This window comes from Schistocerca americana, chromosome X, assembly GCF_021461395.2.
Source record: "Schistocerca americana isolate TAMUIC-IGC-003095 chromosome X, iqSchAmer2.1, whole genome shotgun sequence".
NCBI lineage: Eukaryota > Metazoa > Arthropoda > Insecta > Orthoptera > Acrididae > Schistocerca > Schistocerca americana.
In genome coordinates, this window is record NC_060130.1 from 207,734,599 (window position 1) to 207,754,489 (window position 19,891).

The window sequence follows — 19,891 nt, forward strand, 5'->3', positions numbered from 1 at the left end:
CTTGTGCTATCCTGAAAAATCAGCCATGGTAGAATGCACTTTAGAAAATAAACACTACATTATATTCCATGAAACTTCTGTCATTGTGAGAATGAACAGGTGTTGAGATAAAAGAAGTTCTAGAAATAAAAATATATGAAAATACCATGAATAAGGATGGTGGTTTGCAGCCCAGCACAGCCTGGGATGCAGCCACTACAAGGTTGAAGTGGACACGATGGACACAGAACAGAAATATTGCAGTATTTGGCAAGCAAGCAAGCACCAGTGATCTCACAGGAAGCGGCATGGCTATACACCTGTGAGCCACAGTGACATGGCAGTCATTTACCACTTGACAGTGGCTAAGGAGAGTTCAGTTGAAAGCTTGTGGGATTTTAACCACTTATTGCAGCTGGATGCCTGAGAAAATTTTACTAATTAGTGTCGCCTTGAGCCCTTACATTCATGTGAAATAGATACTATTTCAGTGGAAGCCTTCGTAATGATTTTTAAGGAAACATTTAATTCAAATGTACTTTCGTTTCTTTTTCACAATGCTAAAGGTCTTGGCAGAGTGTGGCTGTAGTAAATAGTAATTTGTGGTTGCAGAACACAGATTGCCTATAGATAATTGTTAAACTGTTAAGAACCACATGATTTCTCCACTATTTTAAAAAATTGCTGTGCAACTTACGTGCTCCAAGGATGCGATGCATAATTTTTACACACAATTTCATAACATTTGTAACTGATAGCCTTAAATTGTGCCATTCTGTGACTGTTAGCAGATATGAGACCAACAAAGAAGGAATATCACATTCTTGATGTATTTAGGTTAGGATTTTTTGTTTTATAAAAGGTAAAAGTGAGCTAGGAAGTCTTGTTTGAACTGAATTTTGTGTTATCAATGGGATTCAAATGCACTGCTAAAATTGATAATGTTTTTGCTGTCAACACACGCAGTCTTCTCTTTCTTTGTAAGCCCACCATATTCTTTGGTATTGTAACTTACACTTCTCCTCTTCCTTCGCCCTTGTCTATCAATGTTCTAGTTATCGTCTATCAGTGTTCCAGTTACCTGTAGTTCTTAATCTCTATGTAGCTACTCTTTAACTATTGTCTTCCTTCCACCTCTCCATGTGTGTTATGAACTTAGTTACTGGTTCCAGACTGGATTTTTTCAAACTTTGATGTAGCTGCCTTGTAGCCAAGTTCACTAATGTTTAGTAGCACAAGGCTTGATGGTTGAAAAAATTTCATCATCAGTGCTTAGCTGGGAAGGAGAGGAGATAAGACATGAAGCTCTTGATGCCCAAACCTTGCACCAATGTCCTGAATTAAATCTTCAAACTCTGTAGAGTCTCTCATGGTTGAAGGCGAACAGTCCATTAGGTCTTTTGAGCATGGTAGAAGTCTGGGCTGTGTGTCACCTCAGAGTTTCACCCTGGTACAGATACATACTCAACACTTCGTACAAGTTGAAGAAAGGAATTGGCAGATTACTTTCCGTAGAACATCGCCTGTAGCAGCGGTGAATAAGAAACTCCCACTTTAGCTATATTTATGATTTTATCAGTATAGGACAGGTTTTAAAGATACTTATACTCTCTATGTAGCTATCTTCTACAGGTACGTGTTAGAAAAGTGGCTTCAACTAACCATAAATAGGCAACTGCTTTACTTCATTCCAAATGCCTGATGGAACCATTTTTCGCGTATGCTGCAAACTAGTTTGATTCATTTATTTATTTGCTGTGCAATTGAATACAGTCTAGGTAATACAATTTATGAGATTTTCTAATCTTATCATTAAGATTCTACCCAAAAATGTAACAAATTAATAAAAAATATTATTATTATATTACTATCATTATTAAGAGAAATCAGAATACTGTTGCCTATGTCTGATTATGAATTGGTATAACATGTTTATTTGTATCTCAAAAAAGATGGTTACTGTAATAAACTATCTGAATTCAAATTTTTCAGTGCTTACTGCAACAGTAATATGATGAAACCTCTCTCTACTGCTGATTTTGGAAAAGTTATGAAACAAGTATTTCCTCATGTACGACCACGGCGACTGGGAACAAGAGGCAATTCACGGTACTGTTATGCCGGTATGCGGAAAAGGGTTAAATTGGAGACACCACTTCTGCCTGATGTTGGGGAACCAAAGAAGGTATGTCCATGTGCAAGAAATATTATTTTAAACTCACTCTCCCTCCCTCCCTCCCTCCCTCCCTCCCTCCCTCCCTCCCTCCCTCCCTGCATCTACGTTGTGCTGGTCAGACACACAGTACCAGGACTGCAGTTTGGCAGGTGGACGGGGGTGGGGGTTGTGTTGGGTGGGATGGGTAGAGGGAGAAAGAGGTGGGAAATGAGAGGATATCCCTTACTTCCAGGCCTGATAATAGATAATCAAAGCCCTGACAAAGGATTTGGTTTAGTTCTTCCAGTCTGGGAAGATGTTGGGGTGACAAGGGTCACACTCCTTTGCAGCTGATTCTTGGCACTGGTATGAGCATTGTGTGTGTACGAGGATATGGCACGGGGACTCTGTTTTCAGAATTGCTTTGGGGACTACTGTCTGTATGTGAAGGCCTTTGTGAGAACTGCAGTATACTGGGCAAGGGAATTCTCGCCATTGCTGATATAGTGTCCACAGGTACCCAGATTGTATGGGAGTTATTTTTTGGTGTGGAAGGGATGAGTTGTCAAAAGGCGGGTAGATACTGTTGGTGATTAGTGGGATTAATATGGACAGAGGTGTAGATGGGGCTTTCTGAGAGGTGGTGGTCAATGTCCAAGAGATTCACACAGTGTGTTGACAATGATCTAATGAAGCAGTTGGGCAGAGCTGGTATTGAGGTTGTGGAGGAATAAGGATAGGATGTGTTGGCTTGGAATCGAGATCATGAAGATCTCATCAGTGAATCTGAACCAGACAATGGGTTTAGGCTTTTGGCAGGCTAGGATGGTTTCCTCTAGATGGCCTGTAAAGAGATGGTCATGGGAGGGTGCTATATGTGTGCCAGTGGTTGTGCTGTGGGTTGTTTGATTCCTGTCAAAGGAGTAGCTGTGTGAGAGCTTTTTTGAGTTATTTAGATGGTAGTAATCCTTGCAACACATCCTTCACTCCCATAATCCTCCCGGTCTCAGTCTCCACGAACCCACTGTCCCCCATCCATTCCCTATTCCTCTGCTCTGTCACCTCTCCTAGTCCATATGTCCACATCATATTCATTGTGCACCATACCTCACCCGCTTTGAAACCCACGTGTCATGTGCATAGCTCGTACACTTGCCACCCCTCCCTCCAACATTCCTATCCTGCACATGCCGCCTCCGTCTGAGCTGCTAGCTACCCATCCCCAACACTATTCCTGTTCCCCACCTCTTTCTCCCTCCACTCCTTCTGCACTCAACCCCCGGTCCAATCCACATGCTGAACTGCAGTTCCAGCATTGTGTGTCCAGCTGGCACCTTCTACTGTTCAAGGAGTGGTCTCCTTTACTCCTAAATTATTCATTCTGAAGGACTTAGACTAATAGCTGAATATTTCGAGAATTGTTTTTCATTGTCCCAACACATGACTTAGTGCCTCCTCTGTGACAATAACCAATTTATCCTTCCATATTTTTGTTATCCAAGCCTATATGTTCCATTGTTAGATACATCAAATGGAAACTTACAGTTGTCAGTCACCAGACCATGTAGGGTAAGGTTCCGGACTAATTGTGTCATTACTGTATGCAATGCCCATCTAATACTGGCAAAGAAACTGTTTAAAACTGCAAAGTGGTGTCAAAGTGTTAAACTCTGACTTAAGTATACGCAAGAAAGGTTGAATAAACTTACTGATGTGAATGTTGGTGCTGGATGGGAAAAAATGTATGTGAAAGTTAGAGTTGAGGGTTGCCAAAAATCTGAAACTCATCGCTACCATTGCCCATCTGAATCATCTAGCAACATGTGAGTGTATGTAATAAAAAATATGGAGTCATTGCACATAAATTTCCCAATCCCACCATAGTTACAGTAGATGACTTCAGTTCCCCATAGTTGCCTGAGAGAAGTAAGCATTTAATAATTAATGCAAAGAAAAATTCTTAATACGTGTATGTGCTCCCAAAAATGTTTACTACTTAGTTAGAAAATCCACTCGCAAGGACAATACTTCAATTTTTTGACATCAAAAAGCCCACACGTTTGTGCCCTATGTAGCTGAGCAGATAATATAAGTGAACCTAAAGATGTTGTAACATCAGTATTTACCGGTGGCTGAGAGAAACAAAGGTCAGTAGCAAGTAACTGATTGATAATTTCATATGTAGGGTTCAGCAGTCTTTCATCATCATCATCATCATCATCATCTATTGGGCTAAAACTGTACACTTCTGTCACTCAACATCAAGACAAACAAGTGAGATATGGACTGTGGGCCGTGGTAAAGATCCACTGTAACTTAACAACAAAATGGGGGGGGGGGGGGGGATCCTGCTAGTTTGCAGATTTAAAAGAAGCCATAGTTTTCTGACAACTATACACTGGAAAAAAATCAAAAAGGATGAATAGACAACTGTAAGAGAAGCATGCTTGTACCAAATTGTCAGAAATCTCAGAAAGTGTTTGTTGTGTGAAAGTTAGTCTACAGATGAAAATTATCTGTCCAGACATCTGTTGACCCAACAAACAGTGAAGGCAAAGGTGCCAAAATAAAGGCAGAGTCTCTACATAGGAAGATCTAACTGCCATAGGTTCTTGATGAAGCCTGGATGTTTGTAGTTAGCTGTAAACCTGTTTCATAACATACTGCTGCCAACTGTCCTGCATGCAATGTGGAATAGCAGTTAGTGTCACTGGCTGGCATGCTACGGGTTGCCAGTTCAAATCTGATTACCAGCAAATATTTATGTATTATTTATCATTTCCAGAAGGTTTCTGAAATTTCTTGTTTGTAATATTTGTGTATTCTGGAAAATTAAATGTTTGTATAGTTAGCAGTATTTTCCATACAGGAGGCAGTTCTGTTTAGTCTTTGTTGATATCTAAAACAAGCTCTCTGTGCCAAGTGTTGTATGTCGTTGATTACTTCACTTTCAGATTTGGGTTTATTGCGGTTATGACATGTCTTTTTGGTATAGATACTGTGTATTGACTCATGTACCTCTCCATTACAAAAAGCTACTCAGATTTGTAAAAGAAATCTACATACATGTGATTATCGTAAGCATTGAAGATGGACAAAGATAACTTTGGATCACAAATTGTGAGCCATAACTCATCCCTAAAAGTATGTGCGTAGCAACAGCTGGACTAGTTTAGAATGGGCAGGTCAGTGCCACTGACAAAGAATAATGCTCCATTACCATTATGACAATGCAGTGGAGGAAGCTGCTGTGGCTGCCAATAGGATCTGGTCTGATCGAGTAACAATGTCAGCGAGTGTTAGTGGTCTTTGTGAAGGGGGAGGATGATGCACATTATTTCTGCATTAACCACTGACAACTCAACAAAATAATTATAAAAGAGGTCTCCCACTGCCACATATTGATGACATCATACACTGCTTAAAGAAGCAAAGTATTTCTCTACTATAGACATGGAGAAGGGCTACTGGCAACTAGAGGTTGATGAAGCTGACCAGGATAAGACTGCATGCAGAACTCCTGATGGTCTGTGTGAGTTCAAAGTTACGTGGTTTGGATTACGTAACTCTCCAGCCACATTCAAACATGTGCTGTACAACATGCTTAGACACCCTAAATGGACAGCGTATTTTTGCTATTTGGGTGACATTGCAATTTTTTAAAGACATTTGAAAAACATCTCAGATGCCTGACAACCATGTTGAAGTATGTTCAGCCTGCAGGTCTCATCGTGAAGCCTAAGAATTGCATGTGCGTCGTCCAAGAAATAAAAATGGTGGGGCACCTAGTTAGCAGTGGTGGAGTCTGTCATGATCAAAGGAAAATAAGAGCAGTCCCAAATCTTATCATATCCAGCCCTAGCATTATATGACAAGAATGCTGAGACAGAACTTCGCTCCAGGACATGGGTGACCCATTGTTAAGGACCACAGGGAGCAGGGCCCTCCGGAAATTTTTTTTATATAATTTTATTCTGTGTATTTTTTCAGTGTTAAACAGTTTGAGTTTGAGTATGATATGATTTTGGTGTAGTATAAGTGACAGATACCAGAAGTAATAAGGTCCTGTTTCCACTGCTCCATTGCAGAGACCTGGTGTCACTCAGAGCTGCCAGTAGCTGGGCAAGATCTTGCTACCACTCCTCCCCCCCCCCCCCCCCCCCCCAAGCAAGCACATCCTTCCACAGTGACAAACGTCTTCTCCTCTTCCCACCCAATGCTGAGGACCAGCGTGACAGTCACAGTGACATGACCAAGCTGTTTCTCTTTCTACACATCATCTCTCGCCATAGCACTGCTTAGGGCTATCTTGGGTGAACCTACTGGACAGACCAGCTCATGCCTACCCCTCCCTCCTTTTCGCACACCCCAGCAGACTCTGCTGTCTCTCTCCATCCCTTGGCTGTCTTTGGGTCTCCACAGTGTTTGGTGAAAGACGCCTGGGGCCCATAGGCAGAAATGCCAAAGCTGCATTCCCACCACCCCACACCCCCAGAAAAAAGTACCATTCTGCAATTTTTTTCTATACAGATACAGGAAATTTTGTAATTTGTAAGGTAGGTTTAATAATAATGAATTATTATTGAAAAATATTACTTATTTGAGCTACCTAAACAAAAAATATTTCACACAACAAATTAAATGTATCATTTGTTGTATATAAATTACCAGTAGTAAAGTGTTATCTAAAAAAAATGGAATTTAAAACAAAATCTTTGTCTTATTTGTGGCAGCTACTGTAAACTGATTTTATCATGTTGTATAATGAGGAAAAGATTTTATTTGCTCCTTTTAAATTATCAACATTATGTGAATCATTAATAGGAAATTGAATCGTGTTCTTATTATAATTTTACATTCTGTTTCCTTGCTTTGAGTTCAGCAAGGTCATTGACAATGTAATTGAAGTCAAATTTAGCAGCCGTGTGATATTCTGTCGACAAACTAGCTGAATTTGACAGTCTACTTCATCTGTACGTTGTCATAAATATCCTCAAAGCGAGTGCTTGATTTGTGACTGTACACTCTGGTATGCCATACTGACACCTCTGACAAAAAAGAGCATTAAAATAAATTTTCTAGATGTTTAGATTTTAAAAAAGCAACCCCCTCCCCTCTTCAGAAGGTCACAGTACTGGAACTTATTTTTTACAAATCGAGCACTGCTCTAAGCTATTTTGATATTTGGCTAAGCACCTCGTAACCCCTACTTCAGAAAAAAAAAAGTAAGAGATTCAGTATATCTAAATGGGAATCTCTGTCAGTGCTCTTCATCAGCTCTTTCTACTGGAATTTGATTGCAACTATTTTGTTAACTATTCTGCTGTATCAATATCTGTTATATTTAACACCATAATCTGCTGCATAGTTTTCAAAATAAGGCACAAACCTCTCACTTAATGCTTTCCTAGCAGGAAATTAAAGTGAGATGAAATGATATGTTATATGTGAGATTTATTTCCCATTTTACTTATTCTTCTGTCAAATATTTTGAAGCAGTTTAGCATAAACAATTTCACTCCAGTCCTCAGTTGACAGAAATCATCAAAAATTGGAAGCTTTCAGTTAAATAGAATGTAAATTGCTTCAAGACTTGCGGCCAATCTTTGAGTTCCTACAAAACTGCAGCGAAGTAGTAACTAAAATGCCATTCTTGGCTATGAACTATCTGTGGAGGTGGCAGCCATATGAACCAAGTGCACTGTTGATACATAACCCAAGTGACACACGTTTGGTAGTAGTCATTTCTTTATGTGATACTTGAACAAAATGGCACTGTGAGAACAGTGTGCATGCCAAAGGAAAGTGTTCTTCTCACAAGCAGAGGATAGGAAAAAGTGGGGCAGGAGAACTCGAGTGCTCCACCTGGTTGGTTCTTAAATTTTCTTTCTCATCGTCTTAATTGTCTTTGTGTCCTGTCTGTGCCTGTGCCCTTGGCTGGGGCCTAACTCATTGTGGCCTCAGTACGGCCATGCCTATAGCTCAGATTTTCATTATTGAGTGCCTTACTGCATCTGCCACCCCGTGACCTTCCCCCCCCCCCTCCCCCCGCCCCTTACTGCCATTCATCAATGGGAAGTGTCACTAATAGCAAATGGGGCCACCTCTCAGTAGTGTATACTTATGTGGATATGGTGTCTGTTCCTTAGGACATGTCTGAAAGAATAGACACCATTTATGACCTGCAGCCATCTAGAACGAAATTAGAATTATATATTAATTCCTTCAGCTGCTGACGGGCTTTGATATATATCAACGGGGACAGGTGAAAATGTGTGCCCCGACCACGAATGAAACCCGGGATCTCGTGCTTACATGGCAGATGCTCTATCCATCTGAGCCACTGAGGGCACAGAGGATAGTTCGACTGCAGGGACTACCTCGCGCACACCTCCTGCGAGACCCACATTCTCAACTTACGTGTCCACGCACTACATTCGTAGTGTCCCTACCCAACACACTCATTGCTCGTGGAAGACATTCTTACCAAGTCCCATAAGAGTTCGGGTATTATGTGTGCATCTGCACAGAAGAGGAAGGTCATGGCCGGTATTGCCAGAACTATATACTTATATGGATATGGTGTCTGTTCTTTCGGACATGTTATGAGTGTGTTGGGTAGGGACACTACGAATGTAGTGTGTAGACATATAAGGTGAGAATATGGGTCTCGCAGGAGGCGTGCGGGAGGTAGTCCCTGCAGTTGAGCTACCCTCTGTGCCCTCGGTGGCTCAGATGGATAGAGCATCTGCCATCTAAGCAGGAGGTCCCGGGTTCGAGTCCCAGTCAGGGCACACATTTTCACCTGTCCCCGTTGATATATATCAATGCCCGTCAGCAGCTGAAGGTATTAATATATAATTCTAATTTCGTCTCAGTAGTGCGGTTGAAACTTGAAAATTCTTACAAACCACCATTTGATTTATTGAATATGGAAGAGAAACTATAAATCAAGTGGTTAAACGCACTGCAACCAATTACAATGTTACACACAAAACTCCAAAAAAATTGTAGGATTCACTTCTGTATGTACTTTATTAGCTACAGTATTTCATGGATTAGATTTATGTTTGTAATTGTATAATTACTATATTTACGATGTTTCTAGTGCTTTTTAAGCAGTATGACATAAATGAAGGGTATATAAGAAACAGTTCGGAACAATTCCATTATGAAGTTTATTGACTTTTTATCTCTGTTCCAACAACAGAAATGAGCACAAGCCGCTTCTTCACTGATGGTAGTCGTTACAGGATAGATGTAGTTCTAGTGCAAATTCAGGAAAGTGCTGATAAGGTGATAGCTTATGTGTTCAGAGTACTCTCTAACTCCAAGATGAACTAGTCTACAACCAAAAAAAAAAAAAAAAAAAAAAAAGAATGTCTTGAAGTTGTTTGGTCCATTAACAGTTTATGGCCATATTTAGTTGACAAACCATTCACCCTTGTGACAACCATCCTCTGTGCTGGCTGATGAGCTCGAAGAATCCATTGAGTTGACTAGCGAGGTGGGCGCTGAGACTTCAGGAGTGCAATGTCACAGTGGTACACTAAAGCAGATCCAAACACCAGGACACTGTCATTTGAGGAATTCTTTGATGGAAAACGACGTTGTGGATGATATCTCCAGCATCATTGCATTAAATGATATTTCTGCTGAACAGAGGGAAGATCCAACACTGCTGAGAACAATAGAGACCTTAAAGTAGGAGAAACTGACCAAAGGAGAATTTCACTTAGACAGAACACTGTAGAAGATAAATTGTAATCCAGTGGGGTGGAAATGGCTGCTCATCATCCCAGCTCATCTACAGCCAACTGTCATGAAGTATTTCCATGATGCTTCAACATCGATCTGTTTGTGAGCCTCATTAAGAAGCACAAACAATGGAAGGGTGTGCCATAGTTACCTCCGGGCATTTGATACCCATTCCACCTGGTGCAGAACCATTGCACCAGATTGGAATTGACATCCTGGAGAGGTTATTGAAGTCAACAAATGAGAATCAATGGATAATAGTTGGCGCTTACTGTCTCACTTACTATATTGTCACCAATGCTGTGCTGACTGTTGGAGCTCTGGAAATTGCAAGGTCCCTTGTAGAAGACATCCTTCTGAAGTACAGAGCACCCTGTGTAATGACCTCTCGTCATGGAAAAGTTTTCCAGTTGAGACTAGTATGAGGTAATTTCATGTTGCCACATTACTCACAGGATGACAGTTGCCTTCTATTCACAGATGAGTGACCTCACAGAATGCCTGGCAGATATTATCTTAATGCTTATTGATGTATTTCATGACATTCACACATAATACAGTGAAGCAAGACACTACAGACTTCACACCGTTCTTTTTGTTCTGTGGTCATGTGGGCAAAACAACAAGGGATACCTTATTCTCATTTCAATTGGATGATATTCAGGATGACTACATGAAGCACCTTTTCACCAGGATTGAAGACAACTGGGTCACATATGGTTCGTGGATGCTCAGAAGTACCGAGAGCACTATAATCCCAAGCACTAACAAGTGAGATACAGCCTAGTAGACTTGGTATGGATATTTATGCCAGTTTAGGAAGTAGGACTATCAGAGGAATTGCTAAAATGCTACTTTTGGCCATATCATATCCTTTGTTGCTTGCTGGACATCACATACAAATTCAAGTATTATGCCCCTTCATCACAAAGAATTGCTAAAATGCTACTTTTGGCCATATCATATCCTTTGTTGCTTGCTGGACATCACATACAAATTCAAGTATTATGCCCCTTCATCACAAAGACAAAAGCTCTGAAGATGTTTTCCTTGTCTTGCATGTGAAGCCCTACTACAGTCCTGAGATGGAGATCGATGGTGGGGACTTTTTATTCAAAGAAACCAAAGCTCCACTTCGTGATTGTGAAGCTTCGAAGGGAAGCACTATCTTCATTGATCGTCATAGTGAAGAGGGTGTGACGAGACAACCTGAATGCGAGGATCCTCCAATACATCCATGCAAAGGACCACTGTCAAGATCTAGATCGATAGATTGAGAATGATGTAGTCAGCTCCAGTGAGAACTGAAACACATGTTCGCTGTTTCTCCAGGAGAGGGAGCAATGTAGCAAGCTGTGCTGCATGCAGTGTGTAGTACCAGATAGTTGATGGTTGGTGTGCTGCGGGTCGCCAATTCAAGTCCAGTCACCGGCAAATCTTTGTTATTTATTATTTCTAGAAGATTCTTGAAATGTCAAGTTTGTAAAGTTTACATATTTTGTAACGTTTGATATTTTTATAAAAAGCAGCACCCTATGTCTAGGAAGCAGTTCTGTTATGTCTGCATTGACGTCCATAATAAATGGACTTTGAGTAATAAGTTCTGTACTTCACTGATAACACTGCTTGTAGATTTGGACTTGATAGGAATGATGACATAACAATATGAATTTCTGAACAGAACTGGCCACGTTGTTACCAACAAAGTCACTGGAGCAAGATCTCATGCAGTCCAGCTTTTGGTCACTTCCGCATTTTTTGGCAAAGGAGAAGGCATACCTTAACATACCTGTCCATTGTAACTATCATTCTAACCCTGAGTGTGTCTGTGATGCTGTGTAAACTTGTGGTAATGAAAGATACATCATTCTCTTGTCAACAGTTCATGGTAAGATTGACAAGTGTAATTTGGGAGTTGTGTTTCTGTCAAATTGATACAAATGCATGTTGTTCTCCGTTACAATAGCAAACATTGGTTTTGACTTGATGACATGACAACTCTCATGTAAGGTCTTAAAGAAAACTGCTTTATTAATTGCAGTAGTACACTGGAAGAGCTAATGTATATGAGTGCCTTCAGTCATTTTCTGAACATGAAATACATGAAGCATTGGAGGAGGATAATCTTTCAATCCCATCTGTAGTTGTTCATAGCACTCAAGTTCACTTTGAAATGATAAAGTGTTTCATACTGAAAGTTCCTATTTCCACTCACTGCTGATTTGTCTTGGAAATGTGACAACAGCCCAGAAGCTGATTATTCTTGAGACCTCCAGTGTAACGACCACACCATGTACTTAATTTCATTGTTTTTTACCTTCTTTATTATATCAGAGCTTGAAAATACTGATTCAGTTGTGAAGTTCTTTTATTATCACACAACCGGTTTTGGGCTCTTATAAGCCCATTTTCAGGTGTCATACTGTAAATAGCAAAAGACAGAAGATAATTTTTACACGCGACAACACACACAAAAACGACAATGGTTTTTTTCATAGAAAAGTTTTCAAAAACATTTAAAAACCACCAGTCGAACTAGGTGCTGTGAAACCTATGTCAATGCAAAAGTGACGCCAGACAATACTACGGACAGCTGCCTGGGTAGGGAAATATACAAATAACACCAGGACACTTACACTTGGTGGTGTGGCCCCCGAGCGCTGCTGTGGACGTGTACTAGGCGTGATGTGCTACCTATGAGCACAGAACAGGGAGTAGTGGATGCGAATGAGGAAGCAAAGTGGTAAACCAGAGTGGCAAAAGTACTGCCATCTGTTGACAGAGAGAAGAATGTGGGGCCACTAACCCAGCTGTTCACAATTTGAATTAGTGGTTTACACTTAAAATGAAGAAAAAAACAAAAAAAATTACACAAAGAATGAACAAAATAAGTTAAAAGTGCATTATGCATAGTAAAGGAGCATATTGAGCAAGTCAGTACACAGCTGTGGTGAAACTGAGTGGAAGCTGCAATATAAAATTATTATATAAACCGTAAAGCGCAATGAAACTTTCTTTTACATGAGTGGCAAACAAGTTTTTAATTTAGTGGGGATATATAAGTGGCAACGTGGAACAACGCGCCAGTCATCAGTTAAAAGAATATACACATGTGCCACTCTACAAACACTTGTTACTGATCAACTGGGAAAGTAGCGAAACCTTACAGTCTATACTGTCAAGAAGTAATATGCCAATTAATAGCTAGCAGCAATAGCCCTAAAAGGACACATTAAAAGTTGGGTCAATTTAAAACCTGCTAACCAACAGTCGACAACTAATGGAGGCTTACATGAGATAAGACCTGAGACGCATTTTACATCATGAAAGACAGGCAAATTTTTAACTAGTGATGGCACAGATAATTTCAGAGCACAACAATATGCCATAGTCATAGAATAAAATGAAAAACATGCAAACATTTTTTAATAGAGGACAATTTTACAGCTATGTAAAATGAACTGGGTGGACCTTGCAGACCTCACTATTATTATGTTTATATTTGGATTATACACTCTTCTTTGCAGCAGCATTACAAGATAACTCTGCCTGACTACTTATGTGCAAATTCATCATAAATACTGCAGATACCTACATTGGGCCAGGTCGGAGATTTTCTTCACTTGGGGAGTGGATTTTGTGTTGTCCTTACGTTCATATTGTCAGAACTGACATTCTATTTTTGAGATGGCTCCTCCTGAAAGCCAATAAATGGAAATATGTGCATCGAATAATTGTGTGAGGCATCAGTAGTTGAGAATATACACTATTCAAAAGAATTGGGGGAACATCACATTGGGTGTTTTTCATACTCCACTGAGTAATAATTGAGGTCTAGATATGTTACCAAATTATAGCTTTATCTTTCACAAATTAAGGACATAACAAGAACTGGAATGGCCGAAAGGTGTTGAAAACAAAGTGCAAACAATCTTTCATCCCATCTTATGGGATGCATCTCATTGGACTTCATTAATGAGTATGCCCTCCATGAGCATTTATCAGCGCCTGACATCTACGTCAAATTACCTTCCCTTAGGAAAGTGGAATGGCTCAACCACTGTGATATGACTTTCAAAATGATGGCGAGCAGCAGTCAATCATTGTTTCCTTTCTAGCTTTAAGTTAGGAAGGAAATGCGAACTGGTTTCTGCTCTCCATCGTTTTGAATGACACCTATGTGACATGCTCTATATAAATCTAAGGAGGTCACCCTGTGGTAACTATTCCCATTTTCAGTGAGAGTCCTTAGGAGTTCTGGAGAGACTGTGCTGGAACTGGATGACTATGAATGCATCTACCAAGCATGTCCCACACATACCCAGTGGAGTTTAGCTTGAGATTCACCATAGACCATTCCATTGCTTCAGTGTCCAGACTTCGCAATACACCCCTGGTGATGCCTGCCACATGGGCCCGAGCATTATTGGGTGTGCAAAGGAATTCAGGGCCACCACTGTGTGTAGTTGCCACTACATGGTCCAACAGGATCTGTTCACTGTACTACCTAGTGGTAAGGCAACCATGGACACTGACAAGATCTGTGCGGCTGGTACCACTGATGCCTCTCCAAACCATCACAGAACCTTGACCGAATCTGTAGCTTTCTTGGACAACATGTGGCAGGTACCGCTCACCACAGTGTCTGCACACGCGAACAGGGCCATCATCTTGTGCCGTGGGAATCTAGACTCGTCTGTGAATAACACATTTTGCTAATGACAAAGTTGCCAGTTGACATGGAAACTGAACCTAAGGTCAGCTGGAGATGTTGCAATGTGAAGAGGGATACTCTAACACAACATCTGGGGGCGAAGATCCTTCCTTGTAAGCTGTTCCCTAGTTTGAACAGATATAGTTGCTCCACTTACTCTTATGAGACCATCTTGCAGTGCTCTGGCTCTAGCCGCATGATGCCACAATGCAAAGATGGGCAGATCTCGTCTCCAGGTGGGGTTTCAATGCATTGGTGACCTTGTCAAACTTTCCTTGTGCACTGACTTTTCTCACTGTAGTGTGTCCACAATCTGTGTATGACATATGGAGAGAGATTGGCATCTGCAGCAACTGGACTGACACATTGCATGTGCTTGGTTGAATTCAATATCCACAAATGACAGCTGCTACCTATGTACCTCACTAGAGAATATTGGGACATCAGTGCTCACTTCCCCCTGAAGGGCCAGGTGGTACTGTAAAGCATAACACAGCTGATAGATGGCGATTGACTTTAGTTGTTGTGTACATTGAAACTGAAGATCCCAGGCTTTGCATTAAGCCCATAGGTACCACCTTTATTGATCCTCTAATTCCTTTGAGCAGTGTATTTTGTTGTATGAGCTTGTGTTTGTATACGAATTTTATCTTTGTTAATATCTTGTAAAACTATTAAACAGTCAGAGTTTACACTGCATTACCACAATTTTGTGTTTCTGAACTTTACCCATAACTTGTATCATACATGATGCGGTGATATGTTGTAACATGTATTTGTTGCATTCACTCATCTTCACCAATACAGAACTGTGCAGCATATGCTAATATGCCCCCCCACCGTCGCCTCTCCCCCCCGCCACCGTCGCCTCTCCCCCCCGCCACCGTCGCCTCTCCCCCCCGCCACCGTCGCCTCTCCCCCCCGCCACCGTCGCCTCTCCCCCCCGCCACCGTCGCCTCTCCCCCCCGCCACCGTCGCCTCTCCCCCCCGCCACCGTCGCCTCTCCCCCCCGCCACCGTCGCCTCTCCCCCCCGCCACCGTCGCCTCTCCCCCCCGCCACCGTCGCCTCTCCCCCCCGCCACCGTCGCCTCTCCCCCCCGCCACCGTCGCCTCTCCCCCCCGCCACCGTCGCCTCTCCCCCCCGCCACCGTCGCCTCTCCCCCCCGCCACCGTCGCCTCTCCCCCCCGCCACCGTCGCCTCTCCCCCCCGCCACCGTCGCCTCTCCCCCCCGCCACCGTCGCCTCTCCCCCCCGCCACCGTCGCCTCTCCCCCCCGCCACCGTCGCCTCTCCCCCCCGCCACCGTCGCCTCTCCCCCCCGCCACCGTCGCCTCTCCCCCCCCGCCACCGTCGCCTCTCCCCCCCGCCACCGTCGCCTCTCCCCCCCCGCCACCGTCGCCTCTCCCCCCCGCCACCGTCGCCTCTCCCCCCCCGCCACCGTCGCCTCTCCCCCCCCGCCACCGTCGCCTCTCCCCCCCGCCACCGTCGCCTCTCCCCCCCGCCACCGTCGCCTCTCCCCCCCGCCACCGTCGCCTCTCCCCCCCGCCACCGTCGCCTCTCCCCCCCGCCACCGTCGCCTCTCCCCCCCGCCACCGTCGCCTCTCCCCCCCGCCACCGTCGCCTCTCCCCCCCGCCACCGTCGCCTCTCCCCCCCGCCACCGTCGCCTCTCCCCCCCGCCACCGTCGCCTCTCCCCCCCGCCACCGTCGCCTCTCCCCCCCGCCACCGTCGCCTCTCCCCCCCGCCACCGTCGCCTCTCCCCCCCGCCACCGTCGCCTCTCCCCCCCGCCACCGTCGCCTCTCACCCCCGCCACCGTCGCCTCTCACCCCAGCCACCGTCGCCTCTCACCCCAGCCACCGTCGCCTCTCACCCCCGCCACCGTCGCCTCTCACCCCCGCCACCGTCGCCTCTCACCCCCGCCACCGTCGCCTCTCACCCCCGCCACCGTCGCCTCTCACCCCCGCCACCGTCGCCTCTCCCCCCCGCCACCGTCGCCTCTCCCCCCCGCCACCGTCGCCTCTCCCCCCCGCCACCGTCGCCTCTCCCCCCCGCCACCGTCGCCTCTCCCCCCCGCCACCGTCGCCTCTCCCCCCCGCCACCGTCGCCTCTCCCCCCCGCCACCGTCGCCTCTCCCCCCCGCCACCGTCGCCTCTCCCCCCCGCCACCGTCGCCTCTCCCCCCCGCCACCGTCGCCTCTCCCCCCCGCCACCGTCGCCTCTCCCCCCCGCCACCGTCGCCTCTCCCCCCCGCCACCGTCGCCTCTCACCCCCGCCACCGTCGCCTCTCACCCCCGCCACCGTCGCCTCTCACCCCCGCCACCGTCGCCTCTCACCCCCGCCACCGTCGCCTCTCACCCCCGCCACCGTCGCCTCTCCCCCCCGCCACCGTCGCCTCTCCCCCCCGCCACCGTCGCCTCTCCCCCCCGCCACCGTCGCCTCTCCACCCCGCCACCGTCGCCTCTCCCCCCCGCCACCGTCGCCTCTCCCCCCCGCCACCGTCGCCTCCCCCCCCCCCGCCACCGTCGCCTCCCCCCCCCCGCCACCGTCGCCTCCCCCCCCCGCCACCGTCGCCTCCCCCCCCCCGCCACCGTCGCCCCTCCCCCCCCCCGCCACCGTCGCCCCTCCCCCCCCCCCGCCACCGTCGCCCCTCCCCCCCCCCCCCCGCCACCGTCGCCTCTCCCCCCCCCCCTGCTAGATTAGCTTCTCATCCGATGTACAATAATTTCTAAGGACTCTGATGCCTGGTAGTTATCCACTGAAATTTACTACAGGTTTGTGACTGTATCAGTCAAAGAAAGTTTAACGTCTGATGTTTGGCTGCAGGGAATACTCAGTTGTACAACCCCAATTTCTAAAGGGCAAGCCTTCATCCCCTAGCCCCACTCTGACTCCTACTCCCCTACTGATCAGCATGTATACTTTCATTGACATGATATGTTCTCCTCCTGCCAGACCATATTACCAATACAGGATGTTGCAAAGCCCAAGAATATAAAAAAATTGTTAATGTAACGTTTACAGTGATGAACAGTTGTTGGAAAATCATAAATTACTAGTTACAGCATCATTTGATTTAATAGAGAAGGTACTAACCTTACATTTTACATTCCTTCATTTATGGTGTGATTTAATAAAGACTCATAATTGTTATACTTATGTTGGTGGTTATTGTGTAATGATTACCTGTCCAGAGACCTGAAAAAGTATGTTTTAATTCTGAAATGTCCCTTTTTTACATACGTCAACATCTGTATACAGTAACAAATAATCTACATGAAAAATATCCCTTTTTTCGGAGACAACAGCAGTGAATTCTAAAAGAATTGAGGTTTGAATTGTGTTGCAGGTATTGAAAATGTTTTAACTTCATTATAATGCTGAAGATTTTATGTGAATCAATTGTGATAGAAATCAACATGAATGAGCAGACAACTGAAGATTGAAAGTCAAATAGACAGGAAAATAACAGTAAGTCAAGAGACACTAATGTTTACAAACATCCTCAAACTTCCACCAGTGTAGTGTCAAGTTTGATAGGAATTGGAAATGTGAGTTTAGAGCGGCTAGTAATTGTTAACTTTCCTTCTGTTGCAGACTCCAGTCCATTGCTCTGAGGGTGAAGTTATGTCAGCTGCATCATGCTTAATTCGTGAGTGGGCCGAAAAACTTCTTGGCGTCCGTTTTGATAATCTGCGAGATCTTGCCTGTCACTTGGTGGAAAAGATGTGTGTGGACTCGCGATCTGTAGCTGCTTTCACTCTTCTTTCAACATCTGGTCATCTGCAAAAGCGTGACAACAAAGGTGATATACTTTTCCAGAACTTCCTGTGTGTAGTTATTGAATTTAAATTCTGAACATTATATGATAAAATTCAGATCCTGCCATCTGCAAGCATCATTTTAGTGTTTTCTATACATATGCTCACAAGATAAAAGAGATTCTCATTTAGCTAATTAAAAATATTTGCATTTTGAAATTATATTAAGGTATATTATTGTAGCTGTATTATTTTGTAGCTGTGTTATTTTAATATTTTATTTAATATTAAAGGATATGGATATTTTTTACATTGGATACAAATTCTCATTTTTGCTGAAGATGGTAAACTTTCCTTACTATCATTTTATAACTCTTTATTTGCATAGTTATGTTCTTATTTAACCATGATTTATAAGAAAGATAAATTATAGTTCATGAATCACCAGTTACAAAGACACTAAGCTGGCCTAATAAATAAAACTAGATTTGCTGAAGACACGCATTTCATAATGATACAGCATCAAAACTACTGTAAAGTTCTGACAAATATGAAGGGAACCCAAAAATAGGACTCCATCTTTGTACACAGAGGGATAGTACTGATGTGCTCTGCTGGGTGTCTCTTTGAATCTAAATCTACATTTCATCTACATACATTATCCACAAGCCACTGTATGGTGTGTGGCGGAGGCTACCTTGCACCAGCACTAGTAATTTGTTTTACTGTCCCACTTGCAAATAGAGCAAGGGAAAAACAACTATCTGTATGCTTCTGTAGGAACCCTGATTTCTTGTATTTTATCATTGTGGTCCCTATGCAGAATGTATGTTGGAAGCAGTAGAATCATTCTGCAGTCCGCCTCAAATTCTGGTTCTCTGAATTTTCTCAATAGTGTTCCTCAAAAAGAAGGTTGCCTTCCCTCCAGGGATTCCTGTTTGAGTTCCCAAAGCATCTCTGTAAAACTTGCATGATGTTCGAACCTACTGGTACAAATCTGAATTTCTTCAATGTCTTCCTTAAATCTGACCTGGTGCAAATCCCAGACACTCCAGTAGTACTCAAGAATAGGTTGCACTAGCATCCTATATGCGGTCTCCTTTACAGATGAGATAAACTTTCCTATGATCCTCCCAATAAACCAAAGTTGACCATTCGCCTTCCCTACCACAATCCTCACATGCTTGTTCCATTTCGTATCTCTTTGCAACATTACACCCAGATTCTGATGATCCCTCGATGAACACTCGATGTCCTTTCCCAAGAATTGGTCAATGTCCATAAAATAATTCCCATTTAGGAACAACAAGTTTTCAAATAGAGTTAACAGCTTTTCTCGTAGTGGCTTGCCTTAATCTTAGTCATATAATGACATTTATGTTGACTACATGCTAAACTCCAGCCTTCCTTTCTTTCCAACAATCGGGCAAGGTGCCGTAGTGGTTAGCACAGTGGACTCGCATTTGGGACAATGACAGTTCAAATCGCTGTCCGGCCATCCAGATTTAGATTTTCTGTGATTTCTCTAA

At 43.9% G+C, this 19,891-nt stretch overlaps 1 protein-coding gene and 1 non-coding gene across 3 annotated transcripts in view; both read left to right on the forward strand.

The window, feature by feature from the left end:
- The window catches only part of LOC124554720 (probable serine/threonine-protein kinase DDB_G0282963), a 140,551-nt gene that overhangs the window by 92,092 nt on the left and 28,568 nt on the right, over positions 1–19,891 (forward strand). For both annotated transcript variants that reach the window (XM_047128366.1, XM_047128367.1), the window contains exons 4-5: positions 1,972–2,164; positions 18,199–18,406. In XM_047128366.1, coding sequence (XP_046984322.1) covers positions 1,972–2,164; positions 18,199–18,406 — 401 coding nt within the window. The remainder of the gene's footprint in view (positions 1–1,971; positions 2,165–18,198; positions 18,407–19,891) is intronic.
- Positions 8,854–8,928, forward strand: Trnar-ucu. The gene has a single exon. It is a non-coding gene; the product is annotated as a tRNA-Arg (tRNA).